We start from the raw sequence: 25,964 nt of genomic DNA, 5'->3' as shown, positions 1-25,964 counted from the left end.
ATTTTGAGCCATTCTCATTTGACTTTCTTATGTCTAATCGTGAAAACCTAAACTTTGAAATCTTGAAAGCAAAACTACCTGATCTTAATCGAGAGTTATCTTAAGTGATTTCGATCATTTAAGATGTAATTAACTATAGGGGCTTGCCTCTATAGGGAACCAGGAACCCAGATAAAATAAACCCTATCTAATTTTTATGTTAGATAGGGGAACTTGTTGGCCTTTTTATAAAATATTTCGCAGATCAAAACGGATGTCACAAATTGTTTAGTCTAGATGATTAAATCCCTATTACAAGTAATATATTTATTCTTCGGGATAAATGTATTGCTTGTAGTATTGTATTAAATCATCTAAACTATTAAAAATGCGAGACTCGTTTGGTCTCACTTATTTTAAAAATTAAAATGTTACTTCTTTAAAAAAGTTATATTTATATTTAAATTATTTTCAAAATCACAAAATCATCACCTTTTCAAACTACGAAAGTCAAGTTGAACATAAAACGGCCGACACAACCATGCCAATGTCAAAAGTTTAAACAGTGGAAGTCCAAAGGGAGGTTGCACGGGACACGAATAATGTACCATGACTTGAAGAAACACTCAAACACCTTACAGAGACATAGATCCGGGAGAAGCGAGCTAAGGGGTTATATTTTCGGTGTGATGGGAAGTTTAATCTAGTATACCGTTGCAATATCCAAGATTACAAGTTCTTATAGTGCAAGATGAGGAAGCAGAGACTGAAGAGATAGAGACTGCGGTGGGGGAGGAGGAATACTCTCATTTCTTCCCATCTTGAGGACGAGGGGAGGGGGGAGGGGGAGGGTGAGCGGGAGTAATGTTGCGAGGGTGCCTAGCCTAAGGGCAAATTTGTCTTTTGTATGCCTAAGGGCAATTTAGTCTTTTATTATTTTTATTGTTGTGTATAAATATGTTTGTTATGTTTAGGGTTAGGTTTAATACATGAGATTAAGTTGTGAGATCTTAGGTTTAAGTCTTGGAAGAGATTTCCTACCTCTCGAATTGTAGGTGTTTACGGTAAAGTATTCGTGTTTGCCATAAATTTTTGTGGAAAGACATGCCTATTTTTGCCTCAAATCATAACATACTGCAACCTATGTAGAATAAATGCCTGATCTTTTCATAAATGGAATGTCCATTTTTTATTTTTAAGTATAGATGTAGATTGAAATTTGATATTGCTGTTTTGTTTTTGCATCAAACAAAAAAAGATTATGCTTTTTGAAAAATGAACTAATTATTATTTAATGAGTCTTTTACAGATTACAAATTTTATTGGCTTCCCTATAAGCATCTGTCCCCCGAATATCAATAAAAAAGCCAGTGGTCTTTGGACACTTTTCTACTAATTTAAAATCTTTATTTGAAAAATTATTTTCCCATAAACTGTGTTGGATTCTGCATTAGCACTATGTTCTTCCAGGATTCTCCAGATGATACTAGTTGTAGCTGCTCACAAAGCTGAGAACAGGATGGGTCTCTCTGCTTTGGCTGCTTGTATGGCACCATTACTTCTTTGCCCACTTCTGGCTGGCGAATGTGAAATCAGTAATGATTTTCAGACAGATCATGATGGATCTTTTCAGCTTTTGCAAGCTGCTGCAGCTGCTAACCATGCTCAAGCTATAGTCATAATTCTTCTGGACGAATATGAAAATATATTTCAGGTAAATTTCTGTTATATTACTGCCCAAAAAGATAGTTTTACATGCTGAAAATTTTATTTACAAGAAGCTAATTGACAAGTCTATAAAAACGCTTGGCAGGATGAATCTTTTTCTTCAGAACTTTACACTGAGTCAGAAGATGAAGATATTGAGGATGATGAATCGACCTCTAATGACATCTCCAACGAGGATTGGCATCTTGAAGCTGAGAATGACCAAAATGCTGTTGCTGGGGTTGATATAGATTGTTCTTACAGTGAAACCCCCAGTGGAAGTAACAATGATGCTGGTGGTAAAGATGGCAGTGATTTGGTTAGTGATGTTGGCTGTGAAGTTGGTAGTGATGTTGACAGTGACATAGGCAATGATGCTGGCAGTGACAAATGCTATGATTTTGGCAATAATGTCAGAAGCAATGCTAGTTGTAATGTTTACAATAAGGGTGGAAGTGTTGTCAGGGGTGATGCTGGCAGTGATATAGGGAGCAATTTTTCAAGAAACCAGGTTTTATAATAAAATATGATTATGAAAAATATTGTTTAACAAATCTTTTAAATAATCAAATGCTCTTAGAAATTCTTTTAGATTCATAATGAACTTGGTCATTAAACTTCTCTTTCTTTTCATTACAAGTGTCAAAATAGTCCCTTGACTGTTTACACGGAGCCATTTTAATCCCAGAGTTTATAAAAGTGCCAAATTAGTCCTAGAGTTTATAAAAATGTCAAATTAGTGTTGAAATAGTTTTTCGTGGAGATTGTTTCAGCCCATATTAAAAAAAAATCTGAGGACTAAATTGACATTTTAGACACTGCCAGGGGACTATTTTGCCACTATTCTCTTTTCATTATATTATTCTTATGTTCTAATTTCATGCTTTTTCTTACATTCATGTTTTGAAGAGAGTTTTTTACGGCCTTTGTAGCTGTAGTTTCCTGATTAGGTTTTCTTGCAGCTAATTTATTATTGCTGTATTGTGGAGATTCTTTTTTTTATATAATGCTTAATATTACAATATCAAAATGGTATGGGTAAAATTAGGGGAATTAACTAGAATTACTGTAGTATATGGGAAAATATAAAAAATTAAATACACGTAGCATGAAGCAAAAGAAAGATCCAATAGTGTAAAGGTGCTCTGTTGGCTAGCTTTGCTTGATGCCTAGTGAAATCTGGAGAATATTTGCTTCAATCACATCCCCATTTGGTGAAAAAATATTTGAAACTCTTTTTCGCTTAAAGTCATCACTCATACATATCAAAATATTCTGATTGTTGGACATCGTGATGATCTGTGTCCTTAGTAATAAGAGTGAAGGGGAATAGACATCACAGTCAAATATTTCATCATAGAACATGTAGAAGCTATATGCATAAGACTAGCAAGTCAAGCACAACGGGCTCGGGATTCTGAGGAAATCAAATGATTTCAAATTCTGAGAGCAAACATAAAGTGGGGTTGTGGGAGCGGAGCAGCATAAACTATTGTGGGATTGTGAGTGGTCTGGGGATTTAAATATTTATTTGATACCTATGTTTTTTATTTTCTTATATTTAGATGAGCCCGAAACAGTTAGAGAAATTGTGCCTTCAAAGACAACATTCTGCCAATAACCATAAAATTTTGAGCCAATTCATACCTCATTTTCCAACAGCAAAGTAGCATTCATTCGACCAAGTCTCTGGCAATAGAAGGCCTCAATAGTTGAGCAGTAGTATGATCCAATTGTAAGCGTTTCCCAAAGATGGGAATCGAGGATGGTAAAATGGATGGGTTGAAATGTTGTAGTTAAAGGTGAGGCAATGCTGTCTAAACAACAGTGATGGATGGTTCCATAGAAGTAGTGAATTAGGAAGACCTTTTAAGCAAGCACATCGAAAACCCACTATAGTGTGTCCAAGCCTGGTGTTATATGCATGTGAAGATGGCTTTCTAATATGTGACAAGGATCAATAAGCTTGATTGAACATTAAAGGTCCAACAGGAATTTGCAAAAGACATCAGCATTTGGACAGTTCAATGGAAATTTGCTAATAATAGATAAGGCTAACAAGCTACCTTGGTGATACTTTTGTCAGAGAAATACACTCGTGTTTGCCTTGAAAAGATGAAAGGTTGATTATGGTGATCCAAACCTATAGAAAAATCATCGTATTGTTTTTGGTTTTTGGAAAATCTTGTAAAACATAGAGGGAATCTATATTTACATGTTTATACAATGATTAATATAAACTAGTTATTCTTTCAGAATACGTTTTTTTATGCTTGAATTCTTCATAAAAACAATTTGTTTTCTCAAGTTATCATTGTTCAACTGGTTACGAATCTTTCTCAATTAAACATGTGCTATTTGTGAAATAGAAGTCGCAAGAGCAGTGCTTGTTCTATAGCCACTATAAATACTCGGTTAAACCTCATCATGGGGGGATAAATAAACAATGTATGTTCTTACAATTGAACCTTAAAGAACTAAAATGACTCTGCAATTATCTCTTTGTTTTATCTTTTGCTATTGATTATTTATGATTTTTTTTTAACTCGCTTAAATATATTTTCAACTACATTTTAGGTAACTTGCTTTTAGAGCTAAGAGGATTACATTTGTTATGTAGGACATTAAAGAGAATTGTGCTCGTGCTATATTTTCTAGAAACAATGAGGTCTTTGAAAACACCACGATAAATTCAAATCAAGTCTCCGCATTTTTGCATGAAGATATTTATCCTAAAACATCAACATTTGCTCATGTCCGATTCGCAACAGATGTTCGATCTTTTGACACTGCTGACATACAGAATAATGATGACTTGCTAAGTGAAAATAATAGCTCAACCATTCCACTTTATCATGAGTCTCATGTGCCCGCGGTTGGTATACTATCATCTACAACTATAAGGAATAAGTTAGTTAATATCAAAACCTCTGCCTCCAGCATCGTAAATTTAGCAGAACAATCAAAAGAAGCACAACCTGCGGTGCGAAATAAATGGGGGCGTACCTCTGTGAGTATTACTATCATTGCTTTTATCTTCTTAATCTTTTGAATTAAACCTCATATTATTTTGGCTTCCAGGCAAGGAAAAATCTTTCAGTGGAGTCAATTGAATACATCAGTGATGATGAGTAAGACATCCATCCCTCCTGATTGCATTTCCTCATTTCCTTTTTTTTCCATGTTTGTTATAATATGCTATGCTAAAAGAAGCTCAAGATTGTTTGAATTTGAGAGTTCGCATTTATACTGTATGGTTTTTTGGAATTTAATTTTTTTTAATTCTGAAATCTATTCTGCTATTCTATTTCATTCTTTGGCCATTGTCCAGACTATGCATGAGATGTTGGTGTGCTTGAATTGACTTTTTAGAAGCTTTGTTGCACAGATGTTTTGGAATTTTGTGAAATTTGCTGTATTATGAAAATCAGAAAAGGTTTTGCAATGCCTAACTTTATCATAATTATTGGTTTTGCCTTTGCTTCCCCCCTTCTATTACCAGGTCTGCAGTTCAGAGGCTTGAGACTACCAAGATTGGTCTTCAAATTAAACTTTCAGAAGAGGTTGTTGTATTCTAGTTGCATCCAACTGTTCTATTTCAAAGAAATTGCATTTTTCAGTGGATATTGTATTAACATGTTCATGTTAATCAGATAAAAGGGAATGCAGTTTTACAGTTAAGTTTGGATGAGCGAAAGCAAGCTTTGCTTGAACGCCGTTTGGCTCTTGAGACAGAAGTAAGTTTTGTTTATGTGATATTTTTGTTGAACTTCTCCTTCAGAGGAAGAAATGTAAAGAAATGTTTTGGACCAACCCTTCAACTTCAATTAATATTTTCACACTGGTCTATAATGCAATTTCATCAACTTATATATCTTGTATTACAGATAATATTGTACATTTCTTTTTCGAATAACCAATTTGCTTTCCTATTTTATTTTTTAGGTACTCACACTCATTTCAGAACGACTTTTCTACTTATGCTGTTGCATATGCAAATCATGTCAACGTATTTTCCATTTCTTGGTTCCAATTAAATGTTACCCCTTCTTCACCTTATTACCTTTACATTGCAACAGATGTATCTTTTTTTATTTTGCTAAAGTTTGGCTTTTCCCCTTTTTTCTGTTTAATATAATGTTCTAAAAGATTAATGGCCTTATCAAGAAGTTTGCCATAAACTCGCAAAACATAGTACACTAGAGGCTGTTCCCTGTTTTGAACTTTGGAATTTAATCCCATCTCTCATATTTTCTGTATTTTTTTTCTTTTTTAGTATATAGGCTTATATTACCTAAACATAGAAAACTTCCATGCTTGATATTAATTTTATTTCTGGCATTTATTGAAATTGAGTAACTTAGATTAAAATCATCTTTTTTATTTGTTTTTTTTACCCCTCTTCTGCATGAATTTTTGCATTTCTTTCATCAGGTGCTTCAACGTATGGAATGATATTATCTATAATTTGTAGTTATCATGACACCCTTATAATATAATCCATCATAAGGTATCGAATGAATAAAAATTCGGCTATAATGATATAGCTGCTTAATGTTTGCCTTTAATGTAGTTTGATTTAACTAGAAAATTCTCAACTAATAATGAAAAAAAAATTGTGTTGACTCAATTCATTGCTCATGCAACAAGCATGCAGCTACTATTAGTGTCATTTCTAGAAAGCCAAACAATTGTTGCTTGTTATTAGATGCATTTCACCATTCTAAAGTTGGCGGAGGACTCCCACCTTATTTGTTGAAGTTTTGTTTTTTCATATCGGTCACGTTGAAAGTAGTGGAGCTATTGTAATGTCCCGGTATGGCCCCATGTCGGCATTGTTATTTCAAAACACATTTTGTTGGAATAAAAACTCATCTGCTTTTGGCACAACCTGAGCTGTGGCTGCATATAATCATAGATTCTCCCAAAGTAGCTCTCGAGCCACTAGTTCCGTAATTTGCCTCTTCCCTTCCATGTACTTGATTGGATGTATCTGGTAAAGAAGTATGTAAGGAGGATTTAACTTTGGGATGAATACTGAGCCAGGCTACGCCACTCTCACTAACAAACACTCAAGGGAGACTTATTTTCTAATAGGACTTGGATCCCATTGAAGAATTTTCTTCTCCATTAAACACCTTCCAAGATGAATTTTGAGGCTAGGATTCATCCCTCCGGTCTAGACAACTACTTATAGGTACCTTGTTGAACAAAATCTAACATTTAAATAACTCCACATAATATTCTAGACATGGCACTAAATGACCCCATCTTTTACATTGTGGACCTCCCTTCATAGGGATAACTCGGGAAGAGGTCCATAAATCTAAAAAATCTACATTTCTCTTATCTTTGGTGGCCCTATGTTTGATGCCGGCTCCTCAAACTCATGATCCTTTTGGAAATCCAAGGTCAGTCCTGCTAATATTTCTCTCAACGTTTGCAAAACGGCAGTTCGAGGCACCACAATCTCATACTCTGCATGAACGCCCATTATATCAAAGTCACTACCATCTAGAACAACTATTGCTACCTCAACTACAATATCTCTTCTAGGATAAACTGGAATTGATAAAACTCTTTCTCGTTGGCTGTAAGTTGAGTATCTTCTCTAAAGTCTTCATATTCTTTCGGATCAACTGTCATTGCCTAATTTTTAAATAACACCCTGATCAGTGAAACAAATCACCCTTTGGTTGTGCAGTCTGATTCAACGTGCCCAAATCCGTGATACTCGCACATTTCATAGCTGTGGCAGATTTAGAGATGCATATTGGTTTACCTGTTCTTCACTCTGAATCTGCTTTTCCTCCGGTGGAGTTGTCTTGGGTGTTCTCCTAGGTGTATTCTGACGGTTGTGGTGGTTACTCGGTGATGAGGTCTCTCCATTTCAGAAGCTAGGATCTTTCATTCTATCTATAGTAAACTGGTAGGAACTGACACTGCATCTCCCGCTTCATCTTCAGATACTCCCGTTCTCCCTTTCAACTCTCCAGATCACGGTTGAGGGTAAAATTCCCTGGGTTTCATCTTGGGTAGGCTCGTACATGTATCTTCTTGGCGGCATGGTTAGGATTTAGGATTGAGAGGTGAAAGAGGGAGCATGAGACTAATTGAATGTTTAGAAAATTTTATATGGGGTTAAAATTAGCAATGGGAAATTAGGTTTAGGTCAAAATTTGATTCTGGTTTGGTGGGTGGTAGGAATGAATTTTTTTTTGGTGGAGATGGCTTGGGAAGGGGTGAGTGCTAGGAAAACCTAGGATGAGACTATGGTTAGGGAAATCTTTGATACCAAATGATACTGGAGTTAACCCAAACCACGAAAGAACGAACATCTTTATTGCTAAATTCAAAAAATACGATGACTCTTCGACAACACAAACACAAACGGTGAAGTCACAGTGATAACTACACAAAATAAGAATAAAAACAACTCAAAACACATAAATGACCCACTTGGAAGAGAGCGACCGATCCAGAAAGGCAGGGGGTGAGGCGGTGGACCAGATAATAGTTGGAAGGTGCTTGCAGAGTTGGACGACAACAAGGAAGCATCTGAAGGCCTGGGCGGTGACTGGAAGATGACTTGCGGCTCCTGGAAGGTGGCAGGAGGCTAGGATGGCAGCTGGGAAGGCTTTGGAGGCCTATGTGTTGGCTGGAGGGGGCTACGGAGGTGACTTGTGGCTGCTTGAATTTGGCAGGTGGCCTGGACAGTAGCTGCGAAGGTTGGCTAGTTGGCGGTTGGAAGCAAGGACAAGTAGGTGGCTAGAAGGCCTATGCTGTTACTGGAACATGGGCCAGGAGGTTGCGCACGGGAGTTGGAAGGATAAATATCTCGGCTAGGTTGAGCCACGGTCGGAGCGTCACTCAGACTCTTTGAGATGGTCACCACCTTGGACAAGTTATAGCCGAAGTATCTTTTTGTCGTCGGATACAACACTCGGAAGGGAGAAACACCTCAAAGCAGCAAACTCAAATCTAGAATAATAAAAAAAACTAACCCTAAACAAGCAAAACAACACATATATAAGCTAGAATAGGAAGGGACAACTTCCCCTTTAGGAGACAAATAGAAAAGGCAGGGAGGGGCTGGTGGTAACCAAGAAGCTAGAATTAGAATAGGAAAAGGAGAACAGAAGTGGGGAATCCCGCTCGATAGATTGGGCAGCGGGTTCAGCCTCCTTGCTGGACCGACTCTCTACTAAACCGCATGGCTCAACTCCCTCTTGGAGTTACACATCTGAGAGCCCATATTTGCCTTTTCCCGCTTCTAAGAGCTCTGCATCATCCCCTATCATCAAACACAAATAATTCATATGTGTTATATTTGTATTTCATTTTTCATAACATATATTATTTTATTATTAGAGATTTTATTTTTAATTATCAATGAATAAATGATATTTTATCGGGTTCTAAAAGTTATGTGATAATCTAATGCTATTATAGAAAAAGTGTTGTGCAACTATTTATATAGAAATGTCAGCATACATATATCATGTTAAACAACTTGATAACGCAATTGTGGTTTATGTGCCACTGGTATAGTTAGGAATATAATTAGGAATAAAAATATTACCGCAATTTAGAAATATAATACTCATCTCGACTTTAGATGATTCATTTGTCTTTTATGTTATATCACCAAATTTTTAATAAAAATACTTATAATCCGAGTGTATAATTTTATTGTTAATTTACTTTAAATTATAATTTAATCACCATTTAATAATAATTTTTGCGCTTAATTTAGGGCTCGTTTCGGGCAGCTTATTACTGCGGTCAGCGTTTTAAAAACGTCGACTGAGGGTTTGTTTCGCGCGTTCGGATCACGATAGGAAATCGCCGAACGCGGATCCTTCGTTATTCGGGGCCACACTTCGCATCCCGCTTTTCGCTTCCCGTCCGAGATTATTACCCGGAAGCCCTCGATCTTGATTCTGTCTGCGTCCCCTCTGTCCTTCTCTCGCGAAACAAAAACCATCGATCAGCGATTCCGTCCCGATCCCGATCCCCTATGCCATTTCGCTTCGTTGTTTCGTGCGAAGCTCTGCGGGATCTGAAGAGTATTGCAGCTCGAAGGGCCAGCCTTTCGTTCGAAGCTCTCTCACACTCGAACCGCAAAGGCTCCAGGGAGAAGAGGATCGAAGCTCTCCTTCAGCCCTTGTCTTCTCAACACCTTCCTCGCCCCGTCCACTGTAAGCATTTTTGATATTCTGGATTCGCATTTTTTAACGGTTTTTCATTTCTTCTTTTCTCCATATGCCGAGGAAGAACTTTTCATGCTAGGAAGTTCTTTTTATTTTTGGGTTATGGTTATTTGTTCCATTTCCGCCTAAAAGGGTTCTAAAATTTTTTTGCCTGGCTAGGGATTGCATCTTGTTTTGGAGCTTAAACTCTTTGTCCTGAAGATTTTTATTGATGATGACTCTTTCTTTTGGTTATGTGATATGAAAGTCTTGGGTGTTATAAAGTTTAGGTGTAGATATGTAAATGCATTGATACTGAGAGTAGATATGTAGTTGCATTGAAACTGAAAGTTGTTACTATGGGCTGTCCACTTTCCCTTCAAAACATAATTACTGATGGCATAGTGAGGTGTTAGTGAATGATACACAAGCCCTTCTGTTTGATATATCCAATAGCATGAGCTCATCTTTGCCATCTTTGTCATCTTTGCTATGGGTTGTCCAGTTTCCCTTATAAATATGGATTCATTTTGACAAACTATTTCCTTATTCAAACTACTAAAATACATTCCTTCATAAGAATGAAACTACAAAGCATGCAAATAATAATATAGACAGGCATTTCACATTTTAAGTCAATTGATCGTCATAAATTAAAGGCTTGTTTGGGATCAATTTTGTTTTTTGTTTTTTCATAAGTATTTTCATGCACAACACTTCAATTATTTGAGTATTTACATATCTAACACTTGAATTTGAAAAGCGAAGTTACGGATCTCTTTAATTCCTAAGTAACACTTCAATTCTTTGAATAATTACATATCTGAATCAAATTTTTAGCTCTTTGATATACTTGTATAGGTAATGCATAAAGTGAAATTTTTTGCTCTTTGATATACCAAGTTTTATTTATTTATTAGACTATAGGTTTATTTTCGTATGCATTTTCTTTTGGTTTTTTTTTAATTTCTGGATCTGACAATTGGTTACTTTTTTTGTATCTATTTCTGTGTTATCTATTTTTTTTGTATGCACTCTATGAACTGATCTATAATGATTTGCGGGTTTTGTTTTATCTATTTTTGTGTTCATACAGTTCTGTTACAAACAACTTAACCAGACAGGGGCAGAATGATCATTTATCCAACAGCAGCTGTCAGCAAGTTGTTCTGAATAAGCTGCCGCAAACAGCATGTCAACTTGTTCTGATAATCTGCAGATTATCAGATTATCAGAATAATTTGCTTATCAGAAAATTATAAATAATTAACAACTACCCAAAAAAAACCCTTAATTAACTATTTAAATAATATATTCTTACATATAATAAAGATATTACCGTAATTTAAACATTTCTAATTATTATTAGTGAGTGTCATAGTTTGCTTATGTTTGTGTAATTTTTTAATTATCCTTTACTTATTTATTAATTTCAATTCAACCTGTAATTTTTAGAAAATGTATTTCTCTAAACTATCTTATCCTAATAATTTAAGTTTTATTTTCTAAACCCCAATTAATTTATCAATTTACTTCAAACCATCAATTGACATTTTACTTATCTCTCCTCTATCCTCAATTATTATTACTAATATTAAATAACTAAAACTTTTAAAGACTAATTATCTCGTAAATAACTGTTAAAATTTTAAGGAAAATTTCATTCTGGTCAAACAATATATTGATATCTTCCTTCGGCTTCGCTCGGCTCGGCTCGGCTCGACTCGCAATCAGTACAAGCTCGCTCTCCTGCACAATTTCTTGTTCCTTCTTACTTTGTATGCAAGAGAACCGAAAATACCTTAGCTCAAAGATCAGCTGAAACACGGCTTTGGTTCCCGCTCCATACAGAGCACTTACGCAACTCTGCGTGCGGACTTCCAGTCATATGCCGCCACGTGAAGATTATTTATAAGTTATTGAGGTGAGACTGCGAAAATTATTGAAGGGTTATTGCGGTGTTATTATGAGATTATGCAGGAGGCGGAGATTATTGGAGAGTTATTGGGATGTTATTATGAGGTTATTGCGGAGTGGGACCGAAGAGGTTTATTGGGAGGTTATTGAGAGTGTAACAACGGAGGTTATTGAGAGATTATTACGGCGCTATTAGATTTAATACTTCAATAACCCCCAATAATCCTCAATTACCCTCCAGTAACCTCCGCGGTTTCACTTTAATAATCTCCACAGGAGGTGGGCCGATAAAGCACACATGGCAATATATTACTGGAGTACGCACGCATTGCTGCGTACGTGCTCCGTATGTAATAATTTCTCTTGCACAAGACCACATCTCGTCGGCCTCTCGTTGACATCGCCTTCTTGCTTCGCGTTCATTGCTCGAGCTCACGAAAGGTAAAACTCGATGTAACGCTCATTTCGTCTCTTTCATGCTTGCTCTCGTTGCTGCAATGCCTAACTGTTGCTTTCTCCTCCCCATGCCTCAGTTTGCTGACGCCGGTACTCGAACATAAGCCCTTCGTTGCGTTTGCTTGCTTGATTCGGCTCGTCTCACGATGCCAATTGCTTTGTCTCCTTTTCTCTGTTTGACGTTGAATCGATTGCGTTCTATTCGACTTCGCTCGATATTGAGAGTAAGGATGCTTGTTCAATCTCCTTGTCGCTCTCTCTCTCGTTTCCTCTTAAAGGCACGGATAGCTCACTCCTCCTCTATAAGTGAAATGCTAGCCTCACAACCTTAAAAAAATTGAGTTTTACATTTATAGCTAAAGAGCTTGACCTCAAATCTAAGGGGGTGTTTGGCTGCAAGGAGGATTTAAGTTAAGCAAGATTTATTAAATTCTGTAAATCTGGATTTACTAAATCTAACTATCACTGAATCTGAAATAATGTTTGATTCAATTAGGGTTAAATTCAGTTAAATCCATTTGAGGTGTTTGGCATGAATTTATTTGAAATATTTTTTTCCTGTGCTAAATTTATTAAATCCAACTAATAAATGAATTTAGTAAATCTGGATTTAATAAACGAAACAAGCAAAATTTGGATTTAACTTAAAGGCGAATTTATCAAACCTATTTATGGTGTTTGTCTTTATTTAAGTTAGGACTTAAATCCTGTTAAAATTATCGTACCAAACACCCCCCAAGTTTGCAACAAATTTGAAGCATTCATGACCTCTTGTCAACCATTGTCTAATATAAATCCATAGCATAATCGTTCACCATAGACATGGAAAAGCATGACAATTGTTGTCTTGCCCTCTTGAGAATCCTTGCTATTTTCTACATTTGAAACCATATAGGAAGTTAAGCTGCCGCCTAATTTCATACTCAAATGATGTGGGGCTACTTGTTGCAACTAACTACTCTAAATGCTGAAAGTATTCAAAAAAGGTGCAACTAAGGTTTTATAATCAAAGGTCCAGGTGCCTAGGCGCACAGGTGCAAAGTTCACTACTTAGTTGTTCACATCATTGATGATGACTATTATCCTAACGTTTGAAAATCTTATCACTGTGTCAATAAAAAGCTTTCGACCATGTTAGTCTTCATTTTAATGAATAATTCATTTTACTTTCATCTCATTCTTTGTTAAAAGAAGTTTGTTTAATGTCATGTTTTTAGTATTTGATTTTCTTTCATCAATTGGCATGGTATTGGAGCTTCTTTTGTGCATTTCTTCCCTTGTTATACTTAGTTGCTGAAATGACGTTTATAGGCCTGATTCTTCAAATAGTTGAATATGCTAATTGTTGATGATTGTTTTCCTAATGTATTGTCTGATCAATGCTACTTAATGCATGAAAATTTGTTTATAGATTGTAAGAGGCCTTTTGGATTATTGACTTCTATAATATAATTTTTAATCTAATTTGGCTATTTCTGCAGGTGGTAAGGTTGAAAGAGCTATTGCAGAAAGAGAGAGATTTAAAACCACTCTTAGAGTCTGATTTGATGAGCATACAACCCAATCAATTATCTCTCTCAACTTGTTCAGATAGTAAGGTTATATTTTAGAGAGCATTTACTTCCTCGTGTTTATCTATGCCGTACGTTTTTTCCTTTGACTGAACAATTTTTTATGCAAATTCTATGGGTTGTCTTTTTATAGATTATGTCCGATCTGGAAGACATTGCACTTTCAGTAAGAGATATAAATAATTTGAAGCAAAATCTCATTGATCTTACTGAACAGCTACAGCAAGGCCATACTACTTTCTGTCAATCTTATGATCAACCCATTTACACAAGGTCTCATTAAGCTTAATATGACATTTTTAATGCTCTTTATTTTTTTTTCTCTTTTCTTTGCTTGTGAATGTAGCCATTCCATGCTTTGCTAGTTCTTTTTTTGGCACATACATCCCTTTTGCTAAATATGAGATTATGGTTAGGTCCCCCATAATCCATTTTATTTATTTTTTTCTTTTCACATTCTCATCTTTGCGCCATTGATCTGGATTGTTTCTTTTTTCATTGCTTTGACTAAAACTAATTTAGTTCAATTATTTAATCTATTTTGCAATCATTTGATCTTCAATAAAGCATGATTATGAGGTCCACCAATGCTAAACTTGGGTTCTGAGATATAATCTCATTTCTTGTTACAATAAGTTACGCTAATTCTTTAAAATTTTATAGGTGATCTAGTCTTTAAAAGGAGTGAATGTTTTATATATCTCGAGTCTATTGTTCAAAGTGATGGTGATATAGATGTGGATCTTATTAGTAGAGTTCAAGTTGGATGGTTGAAGTGGAGGAATGCATCAAGTCTATTGTGTGATATAAAAGTATTACTTAGAATTAAAGGAAGATTTTATAAGATGGTGTTGAGGCCTACATTGCTTCATGACGCATAATGTTGTCTCATAAAAGAGAAACATAAAATTAAGTGTTGTTGAGACTAAAATGCTTCGGTGGATGAGTGGCTTTACACTTAGAGACAAAAATGCTAAAGGAATATATACGTGAAGGGTTGGAGTAGCTCAAGCTGTAGACAAGATCAGAGAGAGTCGCCTTAGATGGTTTGGTCACACTAAACATAGATCATTTGATAACCTAGTTAGGAGAGTTGATGTTTTAGATTTGGCTTATGTTAAGAAAAGTGGAGGTAAACCTACAAGGACTTGGGCATGATGTAAGAAATTTGACACTCAATAGGACAAAATGGAGAAAAAGATTCATGTTATCATTATATTTTAATTAAGTTCAGTGATTGATATTTTAATATCATTCAAACCATTTAGGCTGTCAGTATTATTTGTTGTGTTTCTTTAATTATTTTTTTTCTCTGATATCTCACTAAACCCTAAAAAAATTCAAAAGATTTAGTTCATAAATATTAACAATTAGGCATTTATCTTAAAAATCTAATAGATAAGAGATAATATTTTAGGTTAAATTGGGAAACTCCAGATTTCTTTTGATTGCTCGTATTCAAAATAACTTTGAATTGAATGCTAAGAAGATTGATCCTGGTTTACATTTTTTGGAATAGCCTTCTTGAGGTTCTAGATGGCGGCTCATTTATTGTCAATTTATTTTTGGTATGTGAAGTATGGAACACTGTGTAAAATTATTTTGTTTTTTCATTGGTAGTTCCTTGGAAGAACTGAAACATTGAAATTTGGTCTCTAACTAACGTGAATAGATTATAAATGAGAATGAATAGTTAAGATTTGCATTTTGGTTGCTCGAAAATCCAAATAAATGGAAAATAGGGGGAATAAGGTTGTCTTCTCTTCAATTGAACTAGAGCCTAACAACCTCTTATGTATATAATATGCTTATAAATAAAATAATATATATATTTGAAAAGAAAGTTTTTTTCTTATTAAAGGCTATTATATTAAATAAAAAGTAGGATACAGATAGATTTTGTGGGAGATCCTTAACATGACACTCTGCCCACATAAAAACCACCATATCAAATGGTTCAAAAAAAAATACTGCAAAATATATAAGAGATCTAAATAAAAACCAAAAAGTGTCAAAATAGGAGTATCAGGTAGCTGGAGAGCGACCCAATTTTGTCTTGCATCTGCCTCTAGTTCCGGCGAAGGAACCAACTAATAAATTGGTCAGATGAGTTGCCATTGTCAGTAGTAATCAATGTATCATTCAATAGATTCCCTAGCTCGAGTCATTCTCCGTTCTTCTTCCTTCTCGTGTAGACCTGTCATTCCTCATCCGAAGATTGACTCTGACTCACCCCTCATCCGAAGATTGACTCACCTGATCAGCGAAATGGTCTGAAGTGTGTAGGATATGTGTGGGTTGTTGAACATTAGAAGCAACTAATTGTTGTAATAGCTAGTCTTTTATCGGATTGAAGGAGCACTCTCGTGTGTCTTGGCATGTAAGTGAGCTTTCTTCAATAGCAGTAAGTGGTATCGGCACATTTGGATCTGTACCTATAGTATGGTGCTCTTTATCTGGAACTGCGATGTTGGAAAAAGGATCGGATTGTACTTTCTCAATAAGGATGGTAGGTGGCTGACCTTTAGCGATGTTTAACCTTAGATGAGGATGCAAACAATAGCAAATATTAGATTTGTGGCCAAACATCCTACAATGAGAGCAATAAGGAGGGTGTGATTCTATTTCAACATTTTGTCAATATCCGTTACAAATAATGTCAATCCATATCTCATTCGGAGTTGGTTGAGTGATATCTCTCTCAACTAATACACAAGCCACATGAGGTCTAGTGACGGCAAACGTAGAACTATCCACCTTGAGAGGCTTACCGTAAGCAGTTGCTAAATAGTAGAGAATTTCCATGTTGAACAGATGTAATTTTATCCCCGAAAACTTTTCCAAACAGGAATGATAGGGTACTTCGCTTTTGGATCAAAATCGACAGTCCACTTCGGAATTTTCGTAAAACCATTGTAGATCTTGTTAACTTTTTGAGAGAATGTCAGTGTGATTGACATTATGAGATAACTGAATAAATATATGCGACTGTCAAGTAGGCCAATGTTCCAACTGTCCAATAGTTTCATAGCATCAAACTCTTTATGAATGATCTCTAGTTTTGGTTGACCATAAAGGAATTTCCCCACTAGAGCAAAACACCAAGAGGACGCGAGAGTACTGGTTTCAATTTCAGTGAGAATAAGAGCAGGTTTCCCAATTTTTTTTAATAAGTTTTTTAATAAAAATGTTATCACTGCCACCTTCAAGAGCCTCGTGGAAAGATTGTGTAACATTGCAGGACTTATCAATACCAAAATCAGACTCTAAAACTGAAATAGAGGCACGAACAGGAAGGGGTAAGTCGTCAGCAAGGGCATTTGCATAGGAATGAAGCGTTGAGACCATCTTCCTCACAAGATGGTCACGGTCAGAAAAGAAATTGTGTGGCAGGCCGCAAGGAAACGAGTAGACTTGGGCGTTGTATGTCGGGCTCGCTTTGTTTGGAGCGAGCGAGGAGACAACCGCAAGAAGAAAGGTCATCGGCTATGGGAGACGACTGCGGGAAATAGCTCCATCGTCAATGGAATCAGACAACGATGGCAGGAGCAATCCTCGTCGACTATGGAGATGACAGGGAGCGGTCGTTTCCGCTCTGCTAGGGCATGGCAAACCCTAACGTCTGCTATGCTTTCGTCGTCTACTTCGTCTGGTCGCAGCGGTTTATTTTTCTATCACAGCGAGCGTCTGGTCGCAGTGATTCGTTGTCTGCTTCATCTCGTCTTGTTGCTCGAAGACGAACGACAATTTCACATCTGCTTCGTCTCGCGTCCTGTTTGTCGTGCTCAAAGACGGACGACATTTTCACGCATGCTTCATCTCGCGTCCCATTCGTCGTGCTCGAAGTTGGACGACATTATCACGTGTTCTTCGTCTCACATCCCATTCATTGGCGGCTATCGATAAGCTGCGCCATCCTGCAGTGCTTGTGTGAAGCACGCTAATAGCCTCAGGGCTTTCCTATGCCGCCGCCCTCGTCGGTGATAATCCCGCCAAACCCTCTGATTCTACAGTGGTTCATAAACGCAGCTCCCATTTCTACCTTGCGGATAATCTGATGTTCCCGCAGTTGTACCATGATTCTGTTGCAGGACATTGAGATTGCAATCTCATAAAAAAAGTTGAGAAAAAGGCTGACAAACCAACACTTTTCTTCTCTGATGCTGAAATTTCAAATCGTGCAGAAAAATATAAATTTTTACTAGTTGGAAAGTTTCAATTAGGTTGCCCTAAGATGGAGATTATCGAAAAGGTTTTTGAAGATTTCAAACTAGTTGGGGCCTGACGGGTGGGTCTTTTCAACATAAGACATGTTATGATACAGCTGAGCATAGAAGAATATTACATAAGAATTTTCTTAAAGAAATTGATCACAATTAAAGACAATCATATGAAATTGTTCAAATGGACCCCTGATTTTGATCTTAGTCAAGAACCCCAATTGCGCCTATCTGGTTCTTATTATCTGAACTCAAGTTTCAATTCTTTACCTACCTATCTTATATATAATTGAAACTATCCTTGGAAAGTCTTTGCAGGTAGACACATCTACAGTTCATTTCTCAAGACCCTCTATTGCAAGGATTTTGATTGAAATTGATATTACACTACCAGATGTAGAAGTCTGGTTTGGCTCTGCTTACAATGATTATTGATAAAATATCATTATGAAACAAAACCTTACTACAGCAAACGCTGCAAAATGTTTGGACACACGCAAGAGAAATGTTTCATATTGCAGCTACAGTTGAGAACCAATAGTCAAAAGCAAGAACATATTGTTAGTGCACCCCACGTGTCTGAACGCGCTCCCAGCAAACCTGATAACAGCCAACCTGAGGAGGGAATCACTACAAGACAGGAAATGGTGTCTGCCCCTGGGAACCCTTCTCCTGATCATACTATAAGGGATAATGTTCAGACCGAAAGTCAGGATAGCTCCGCAGCTCCTTTTCAGAAAGCATCAGGTGCAGAGGTGTCAATTCACACTTCACATACACTTTAACCTATCATTGTGGCAAGCACTGTCTTTCCTTCTACTGTGGTTCTAATATCTAATCAGATCGAGGATCACATTAGTAAGTCTTCAGATGAAGAATGACAGCTTTACACTTCTCGGTGAAAGAAGAAGGTTGGAGGCACACCCTAACTTGGAAACTTAATGGATGATACTTTGGTTATTTCTGATAATGACACGATACTTCAAAGTTTGTTATCTGACTTCTCACCTAAAACTAGAGGAAGAGATATAACTAAACTGGCTCGTCCCTAACTACTTGTTTTCTGCATGTTTTAATTTTTTTGAGTTTATCTGTATCTTTTTGTTGGGGTAGTACTATACTTGGTTTCGTATGGGTAGGGTGTCTCTATTGGGCTCTCTCATACAACCTTTAGGTATCTTTTCTATTTCAATAAATAGATACAAATAGGTTGTATGAGTGGGTCCAAAAGAAGACACCCAACCCACACAGTACAACACACAATTCCACAAAAAAAAAAAAAGATACATGTAAGAATAAAAAAACCAAAACCATCAAAACGCGCAAAAGTTAGGGACGACCCAGTTTAGTCCTGCCTCTACCTCTAGTTCTCGTAAGGGAGTCAGCTAACAAATTGGTTAGGTGCATACCATTACCTAAAGTAATCAAAGTATCATCCATTAGATTTCTGAGCTCAAGTAAGTTTTCATTCTTCTTCTTTCTCTTAGATGTGTAAATCTGTCATTTTTTATCCGAAGATTGACTCATCTGATCAGTGTGTTGGTCAACAGATTGTCGGCCATGTATCAGTTGATTAGTCCTTTGCGCCTGACTAATAGTAACGACTTGCTTATTCGGATGAGGTGGTAGAACCGTAGTAGAAAGATTGCCAACCGTTATAACCGCAATAGGTTCTAGTGTATGTGAAGTGTCAGTTGTGGTCTTTGCACTAGATACTTCCTGAAGATGAGGAGCTACAAGGCTCTCCTGATTATCGATCCGAACACTATTCTTTGTAGGTAAGGATTCTTCAATATTGTTTTCAATAAGGTTTGAAGGTGTAGGTTGCCCGCCAGAGCCATCCGACATCACATCAATCGCAGAAACAGAAACATTATTGTCCGGGGGTGTCCACAAGGGCAATTAAATTAGACATCAATTCTTGTCTTGTGGTAATTTCCTCCACAGGTGAAACAGATGTGTTCAGAGCAGTGGGGTTAGACCTGTCATTATTCTCTTGAGCTTTAGATTTCAAATTAGGATGGAGTCTATGACATTTATCAAGGGTAAACTCAAACATCTTATAGTGGGTACAAAAAAAAAGTTTATGTTTCATGATAATTTGTTGCCAATATCCATTATGAATTGTGCCCAGCCAGAGTTCAGTACTATCAGGTAAAATAATATCCATTTCTACAAGTATTCTGGGCACAGAAGACCTGGTTAGATTGAAGATGGGTAGATCTTGCTTCATAGGATCCCCAAGTATGACCTCAATAGAGTAGAGAACCTGATGATTAAAAGAATGCAGCTTGAGACTAGATTAACTAAATCATACTAGTACATTGGGAGATTCATTGTTTGGGTCAAAATCAGAAGATCACTTGAGTAACTTCATTGACTTTTCAACAATATTAAAATATTTTTTAAAAAAAATCTGAGCGTAGTCTTGAGTCACGGTTAACTAAATCAGTACATGTCTCTTATAAAGAGTCTCACTTTCTACTTGCATACTAGTTTGAGATCATTAAGACTCTTTCTGATAATTTCCATTGCTCTTTTTTACTCTAAATACTATTAATTATATATATATATATATATATATATATATGCACCGTGTATTCATATCAGGTTGTCGGGCGTCTGTTTATCAGTTGTAAGTTCCCTCTGGTCTGGGGTTAGATTTCTTCTCGAGTGTAGAGGGTGTGGTATTCAAATTCTTAGGCGCATGCGGGATGGTCGGGGCTCATATAATAGCCTCCAGTCATTTTTAATTATGTATATATATATTGAAAAGCCCAAAAGCTGATTTTATTGAAATAGAAAAGATACATAAAGGGGGTGATTGTATATAAGATAGGTAGGCCAAAGAATTGAAGCTTGAATTCAGTTAATGAGAACCAGATAGGCGCAATTGGGGGTTGTTGACTGCGATCAAAATTAGGGGTCCATTTGAGCAATTTCATATGATTGTCCTCGATTGTGATGAATTTCTTTGAGAAAATCCTTGTGTAATCTTCTTTGATGCTCAGTTGTATCATAACATGTCTCCGTCTAAAAAACCCACCTGCAAAGCCCCACCTAGTTTGAAATTTTCAAAAACCTTCATGATAATTTTCATCTTAGGGCGACCTAATTGAAACTTTCTAACTAGTAAAAATTTATATTTCTTGCACGAGTTGAAATTTCAACTTCAGAGAAAAATAGTGCTGGTTTGCCCGTTTTTTTCTCTATTTTTTTGGTAAGATTGCTATCTCCATGTTCTGCAACAGAATCATGGTACATTTGCGGGAACATCGAACTATCTGCAATGTAGAAATGGGAGCTGCGTTTGTGAACCACTGTAGCATCGGCGGGTTTGGCGGGATTATCACCTGCGAGAGCGGCGGTGTAGGAAAGTCTTGAGGCCATTATCCTGCTTCAGACAAGCACTGCAGAGTACCTGTCACGTGAAGGAAAAAGCACCTAAGGAGGATTAGCGCTGCAGAGCACCTGACGCGTGAAGGAAGGAGCAAACGCCGAGCAGAGGACTGCCAAAATGACGCACGAAGAAGACACAGGTGGTACGCGAGCCCTTTTCCAGCTAGCACGAGATGCCGCAGAGGCCGAGCCTGACAAACCTTTCAACTACGAGACGACGAATCGTGAGCAGCTGCTTCAGGATGAAGATGAAGACGAAGACAAAAGCGACGAGAAGGACGAGCGCGGAGAAGAGAAATGCAATGAATTGGAAACGAGGGTTCGCCATAGAGGCGAAACCCTAGCAGAGCGTGAGTGACGCTGGCGAAGCGGACTCTCATCATGGGGCATAGCGCATGGAAAATCGGTATTTGGGCCTCTGCCAAATACCGATTTCTTTTAATATATATATATATATATATAGTTCTCACATTCCAAATTAAAACATTCATTTCCATCATTGAAAAAGCACGTTTACAAAAGTTATTTAATTCTATATCACGATGGAGTATTACCAAATTTCATAATTAATTAATTGACATTTTATTGCTGTGACTGACTATTTCTTTGAAATAATGCAAATGGCTCATGAAATTTAGTAATTTATTTCCCTGTTTTTTTCTTATTTGGTGCATCATATTTGGCCGCAATAAGGGAAAAAAGGCATTTTCCTTTTGACAGCATTGGAGCCTCGCCCACAGCATACACACACTTTCTTCCTTTATAAATGGTCAAATTCTGTTTTTTATGATGAAACTTTGACATATATGGGCATATATGTTGTTTGGTATTATGCAATTACGAGGATATATCATTCTGAAAATGAGGATATGGAATTGTTAGAATATCAACATCATCAAGAAGTCTTATTGCATCTGTTTTATTCTTGCTTTATAGGCCCTGTTTTATTGCCGTATAAAATATAATAATTCTATTTTTTGTTATTTTTTTTGAACAACCTTTAGTAATTCCATTCTAACACTTTTTGTTCATAGTCCTCTTTCTTTCTCATTAAATATAATTGCCTTCTTGTTGTATCTTATGTTTTCGTTTTTTACATTGCCAAACCATCTCAAGTGTTTTTTTTCTCATTATGTTATCTTCATAAACATTACCCCCATCATATTTTTTCATTTTTGTCAAACTCTATTTTGTTGTAACTTCAATATGTGATTTGAATGTCTAGATAGGATGAGAAGGTGGTAAATGATTAATATACTTATAGACTCTCATACACATACACGCTTTTGAATGTTCTCCCATTCATGCAATATTTCCATAAATGTATATTTTGAGATCGATGGAAATGCAGCGCATCATAATGGTAATCTGTGATCCTTTCAGTCACAAGTTAAAACTGTGCAGGCTCATGCATGCATACAAACATTGCAGATGTGTGTAAGGTTTGCAAAATTTCTTATCGGATTAATTAGTTTTATACTATACCAATAATTGCCTAGATTTGAACTTTGCTTTCTTTTATAATTTGCAAATTTTATTTGTTTTATGATGTCGGATATATAAGCCAGCAATAAATACTTCGAATTTTTGAATTTGGAAATATTCGGAAGGACATCGATGTATCTCACATGCAATTCCATAAGGGAAGAAAGTGAGGAACTTGATTTGACTATCTTGACTCTTGAATTTATTTTCTTTTAATTTTCAGTTTATTATTTAACCAGAGCAGAAAATCTGCTTGTTTGTTGTTGAAAATATTTCGGTTGTTATAACCTTGATTTATGTTCACATGGCTATTTTTGTACAACTTTTTTTTAGAATAAGAACAAATTGTTTGTTTGATGCAGAAATGAGATACAGCAAAATGCAGATGATAATTTTAATGAACATAAAAAGGATGACTCGTCAATATATGATGTAAGTACTTTTGAAGATTATTTTTTTTTCAGTACAGCTTTTCAAAGTCATAGATTTAATTCTTTTTCTTAAACATTATATTTTGCGCATGATACCCAAGTTTAACTAAATAATAATAGGAATGTAAATAATATTACTGAATAGGGTAATAGGCGGTTATAACCACACATACTTGACAAGGAAATACAACAAAGCAAACAAATACAGCTAAATGTATTCAAAGGTGATCGTCTGTTTGGTGAGTGGACGACAGGAGGAAGGTGACGAGATGGTGGATGGTTGTAGGAGGAGGAAGGGGAAGTTGCTAGGGATTGTGATGGGGAAAGGTGGAGGTTGGCCTGCTGAAAGACAGCTAGTAGGGGCTAGTTGGAGGGCTGAAACAACATCAGACAACTCGGAGCGGCTCATTTGGGCCGCGAAAGGGAGGAGGAATGAAGAAGTAAGCGATGGGGAATATGTGGGATTGCAGGACAACAAAGGTAGGGCAGTCCCCGGGCTGCGACAACGAGGGGGATGGTTGGACAACAAAGATGGTTAGTTGGAATGAATGGAAACAAGGTGGGAGGTGGCTGGAATGGATGATTGGAGGAGGTGGTGGCTAGAGGTCAGAGTTGCAGGACGACAACAGAGTTGTTGTTCAGTGGTTTCGAAAACAAACAACCAAGAGAGGCTCATTTGGGCGACAAAAGGGAGCGGGAATGAAGGCGTAAGCGATGGGGAATGTGTGGGAGCACGGGACAAAAAAGGTTGGGTTGTCCTCGGGCTGCAACAACGAGGGGGATGGCTGGACAAGGAAGATAGGCAAGGGGGAGGTGGGAGGTGGGAGGTGGGACGTGGGAGGTGGCTGGAAGAGATGACAGTAGCTAGAGGAGGTGGTGGCTAGCGGTCGGAGTTGCAAGACAACATCAGAGTTGTTGTTCAGTGGTTCTGACAATGAAGAAAAGCGGTGATAGTGGTAGTGACAGGAGGAATGTGAAGGATGAAAACGTTAAAGATAAATACCCCTAGGAGAATGAGCTATAGCTAGAGCATCACTTGATCCATTGGAAAGAGATCATCATCTCGGACATGCTACAGTTAGAACATCGCCAGTCTTTGGATACAACTTTAGAAGGGGAAAATTTGGAAGTTGAAGGCTATTCTGGCAGAAACACAATCCAAAACTCTCTAAAAACACGAAGAATAACATATTTATAGACTTAGAGTAAATAGGAGTAGGCCCTACTCCAAATGAAGTTAAATTCATGTAAAGAAAGTGTCGATCGATCCTCTTGGACCGTCTATGCCGCACTCGTCCACTGGAATTTGCTGCATTTTAGCAGATACTAAGTAATTTTTTTGTGGGAAGTTTCATTTGTGGAACTGTAGTAGGGTGAATGACTTTCGCGTCAGTTCTCTGGGGTTAGGAGCTTCGGTTTACTCATAGCAGTCAGGTCGACAACGTTAAAAGTAGTGGAACTACTGCAACTTCCTTGTAAGTCACTTTTGAAGACATGGTTATTCTAAAGCACAGCCTAATAGAACAAGTATTCATCTTCTTTTGGCACAAATCGTTAAAGCTGCATATAACTGTAGATTCCTACATACTTAAGCCTGCATCATTCTTTTTTCACTTGTCGTACTCAGTTGAATGTATCTGATAAGTAAGTCTATCAAGAGGAATCAACTTTGGATCGAAATCTATGGCAGACTATACCACATTGAAGTATAAACACTTAGGAAAGGTTTTTTCTTCTTCCTTGAAAGGACCTAGATCCCACTGTAGCATTTTCTTCCCAACCAAGCTCTTAAGTGAATTTTCAAAGTTGTAGTTCATTTCTCATGTCTGACTATCTATCGGTGGGTACACTTATGAATTGAAGTTAATATCTGACTAACTCCATGATATCGGTGTTAACCCAAACCTCAATAGGGAAAACATATACTATTAGTCAAAAACAAATTAACGGTTACAACTCACACACTTAAAGTGGACTTGCAACAAATACGACACAAAAACTCACACTACGGCGGATTTAAGTTGGTAGTGGTGACCATTAGGGGTTTGAAAGTGTTGGCAGATGATTGGGATGGTTGGAAGGTGGCGGTTGGAACGAGGGATTTTAGGTGGCTATTTTGAGGGTGACAACAAACATGGGATGGTTGGACAAAAATATGATAGTAAGGGGAAGTGGGGCTGCGGTAGTGATGTCGAATGGAAAGACGACGAGTAGAACAACAAAACGATTGGCGGGTTGCGATAGCAATGGTGAGGGTCAGGGACAGCGAAATTAATGAAACAGGTGGCTGGGACAGCGAGGGGCATCAAAGGGAAGGGTGGTGGGCTTTGGGACAACAAAAAGGAGGGTTGTCCAGAGACTCCGACAATAAGGGGGGATATTCAAAAAGGTTGCAGAGGAGGTGGGTGAGGACATAATATCCAGCCAGAGCACCACTTGATCCTTGGGGGAACACGGTTATCACCTCGGACGAGTTACAGTCAGAGCGCCTTCTTCTCGTTTGATACAACCCTCAGAAGGGAAAACACATTAGATGCGACAATTTGAAGTCAAAAATAATCAAAATCTGAATTTTAAACAAGCACACAACATCTATATGCAGGACAA

General features: G+C 37.0%; 1 protein-coding gene across 6 annotated transcripts in view; it reads left to right on the top strand.

Annotated features, from left to right (window-relative positions):
- Positions 1-25,964, top strand: part of LOC110033463 (rho GTPase-activating protein 7-like) — a 97,398-nt gene that overhangs the window by 40,969 nt on the left and 30,465 nt on the right. For 4 of the 6 annotated variants that reach the window (XM_020737451.1, XM_020737446.1, XM_020737447.1 and 1 more), the window contains exons 13-21: positions 1,450-1,693; positions 1,793-2,197; positions 4,307-4,696; positions 4,768-4,817; positions 5,189-5,249; positions 5,340-5,423; positions 13,733-13,849; positions 13,956-14,095; positions 23,289-23,358. In XM_020737451.1, coding sequence (XP_020593110.1) covers positions 1,450-1,693; positions 1,793-2,197; positions 4,307-4,696; positions 4,768-4,817; positions 5,189-5,249; positions 5,340-5,423; positions 13,733-13,849; positions 13,956-14,095; positions 23,289-23,358 — 1,561 coding nt within the window. Of the gene's footprint in view, positions 1-1,449; positions 1,694-1,792; positions 2,198-4,306; positions 4,697-4,767; positions 4,818-5,188; positions 5,250-5,339; positions 5,424-13,732; positions 13,850-13,955; positions 14,096-23,288; positions 23,359-25,964 lie in introns of those variants that run through there. The other 2 variants (XM_020737452.1, XM_020737453.1) reach the window with 2 other exon arrangements.

This window comes from Phalaenopsis equestris, unplaced genomic scaffold, assembly GCF_001263595.1.
Source record: "Phalaenopsis equestris unplaced genomic scaffold, ASM126359v1 Scaffold001189, whole genome shotgun sequence".
Lineage (NCBI taxonomy): Eukaryota > Viridiplantae > Streptophyta > Magnoliopsida > Asparagales > Orchidaceae > Phalaenopsis > Phalaenopsis equestris.
The sequence above is the reverse complement of the archived record's forward strand: the minus strand, read 5'-3'. Positions and strand labels throughout refer to the sequence as shown.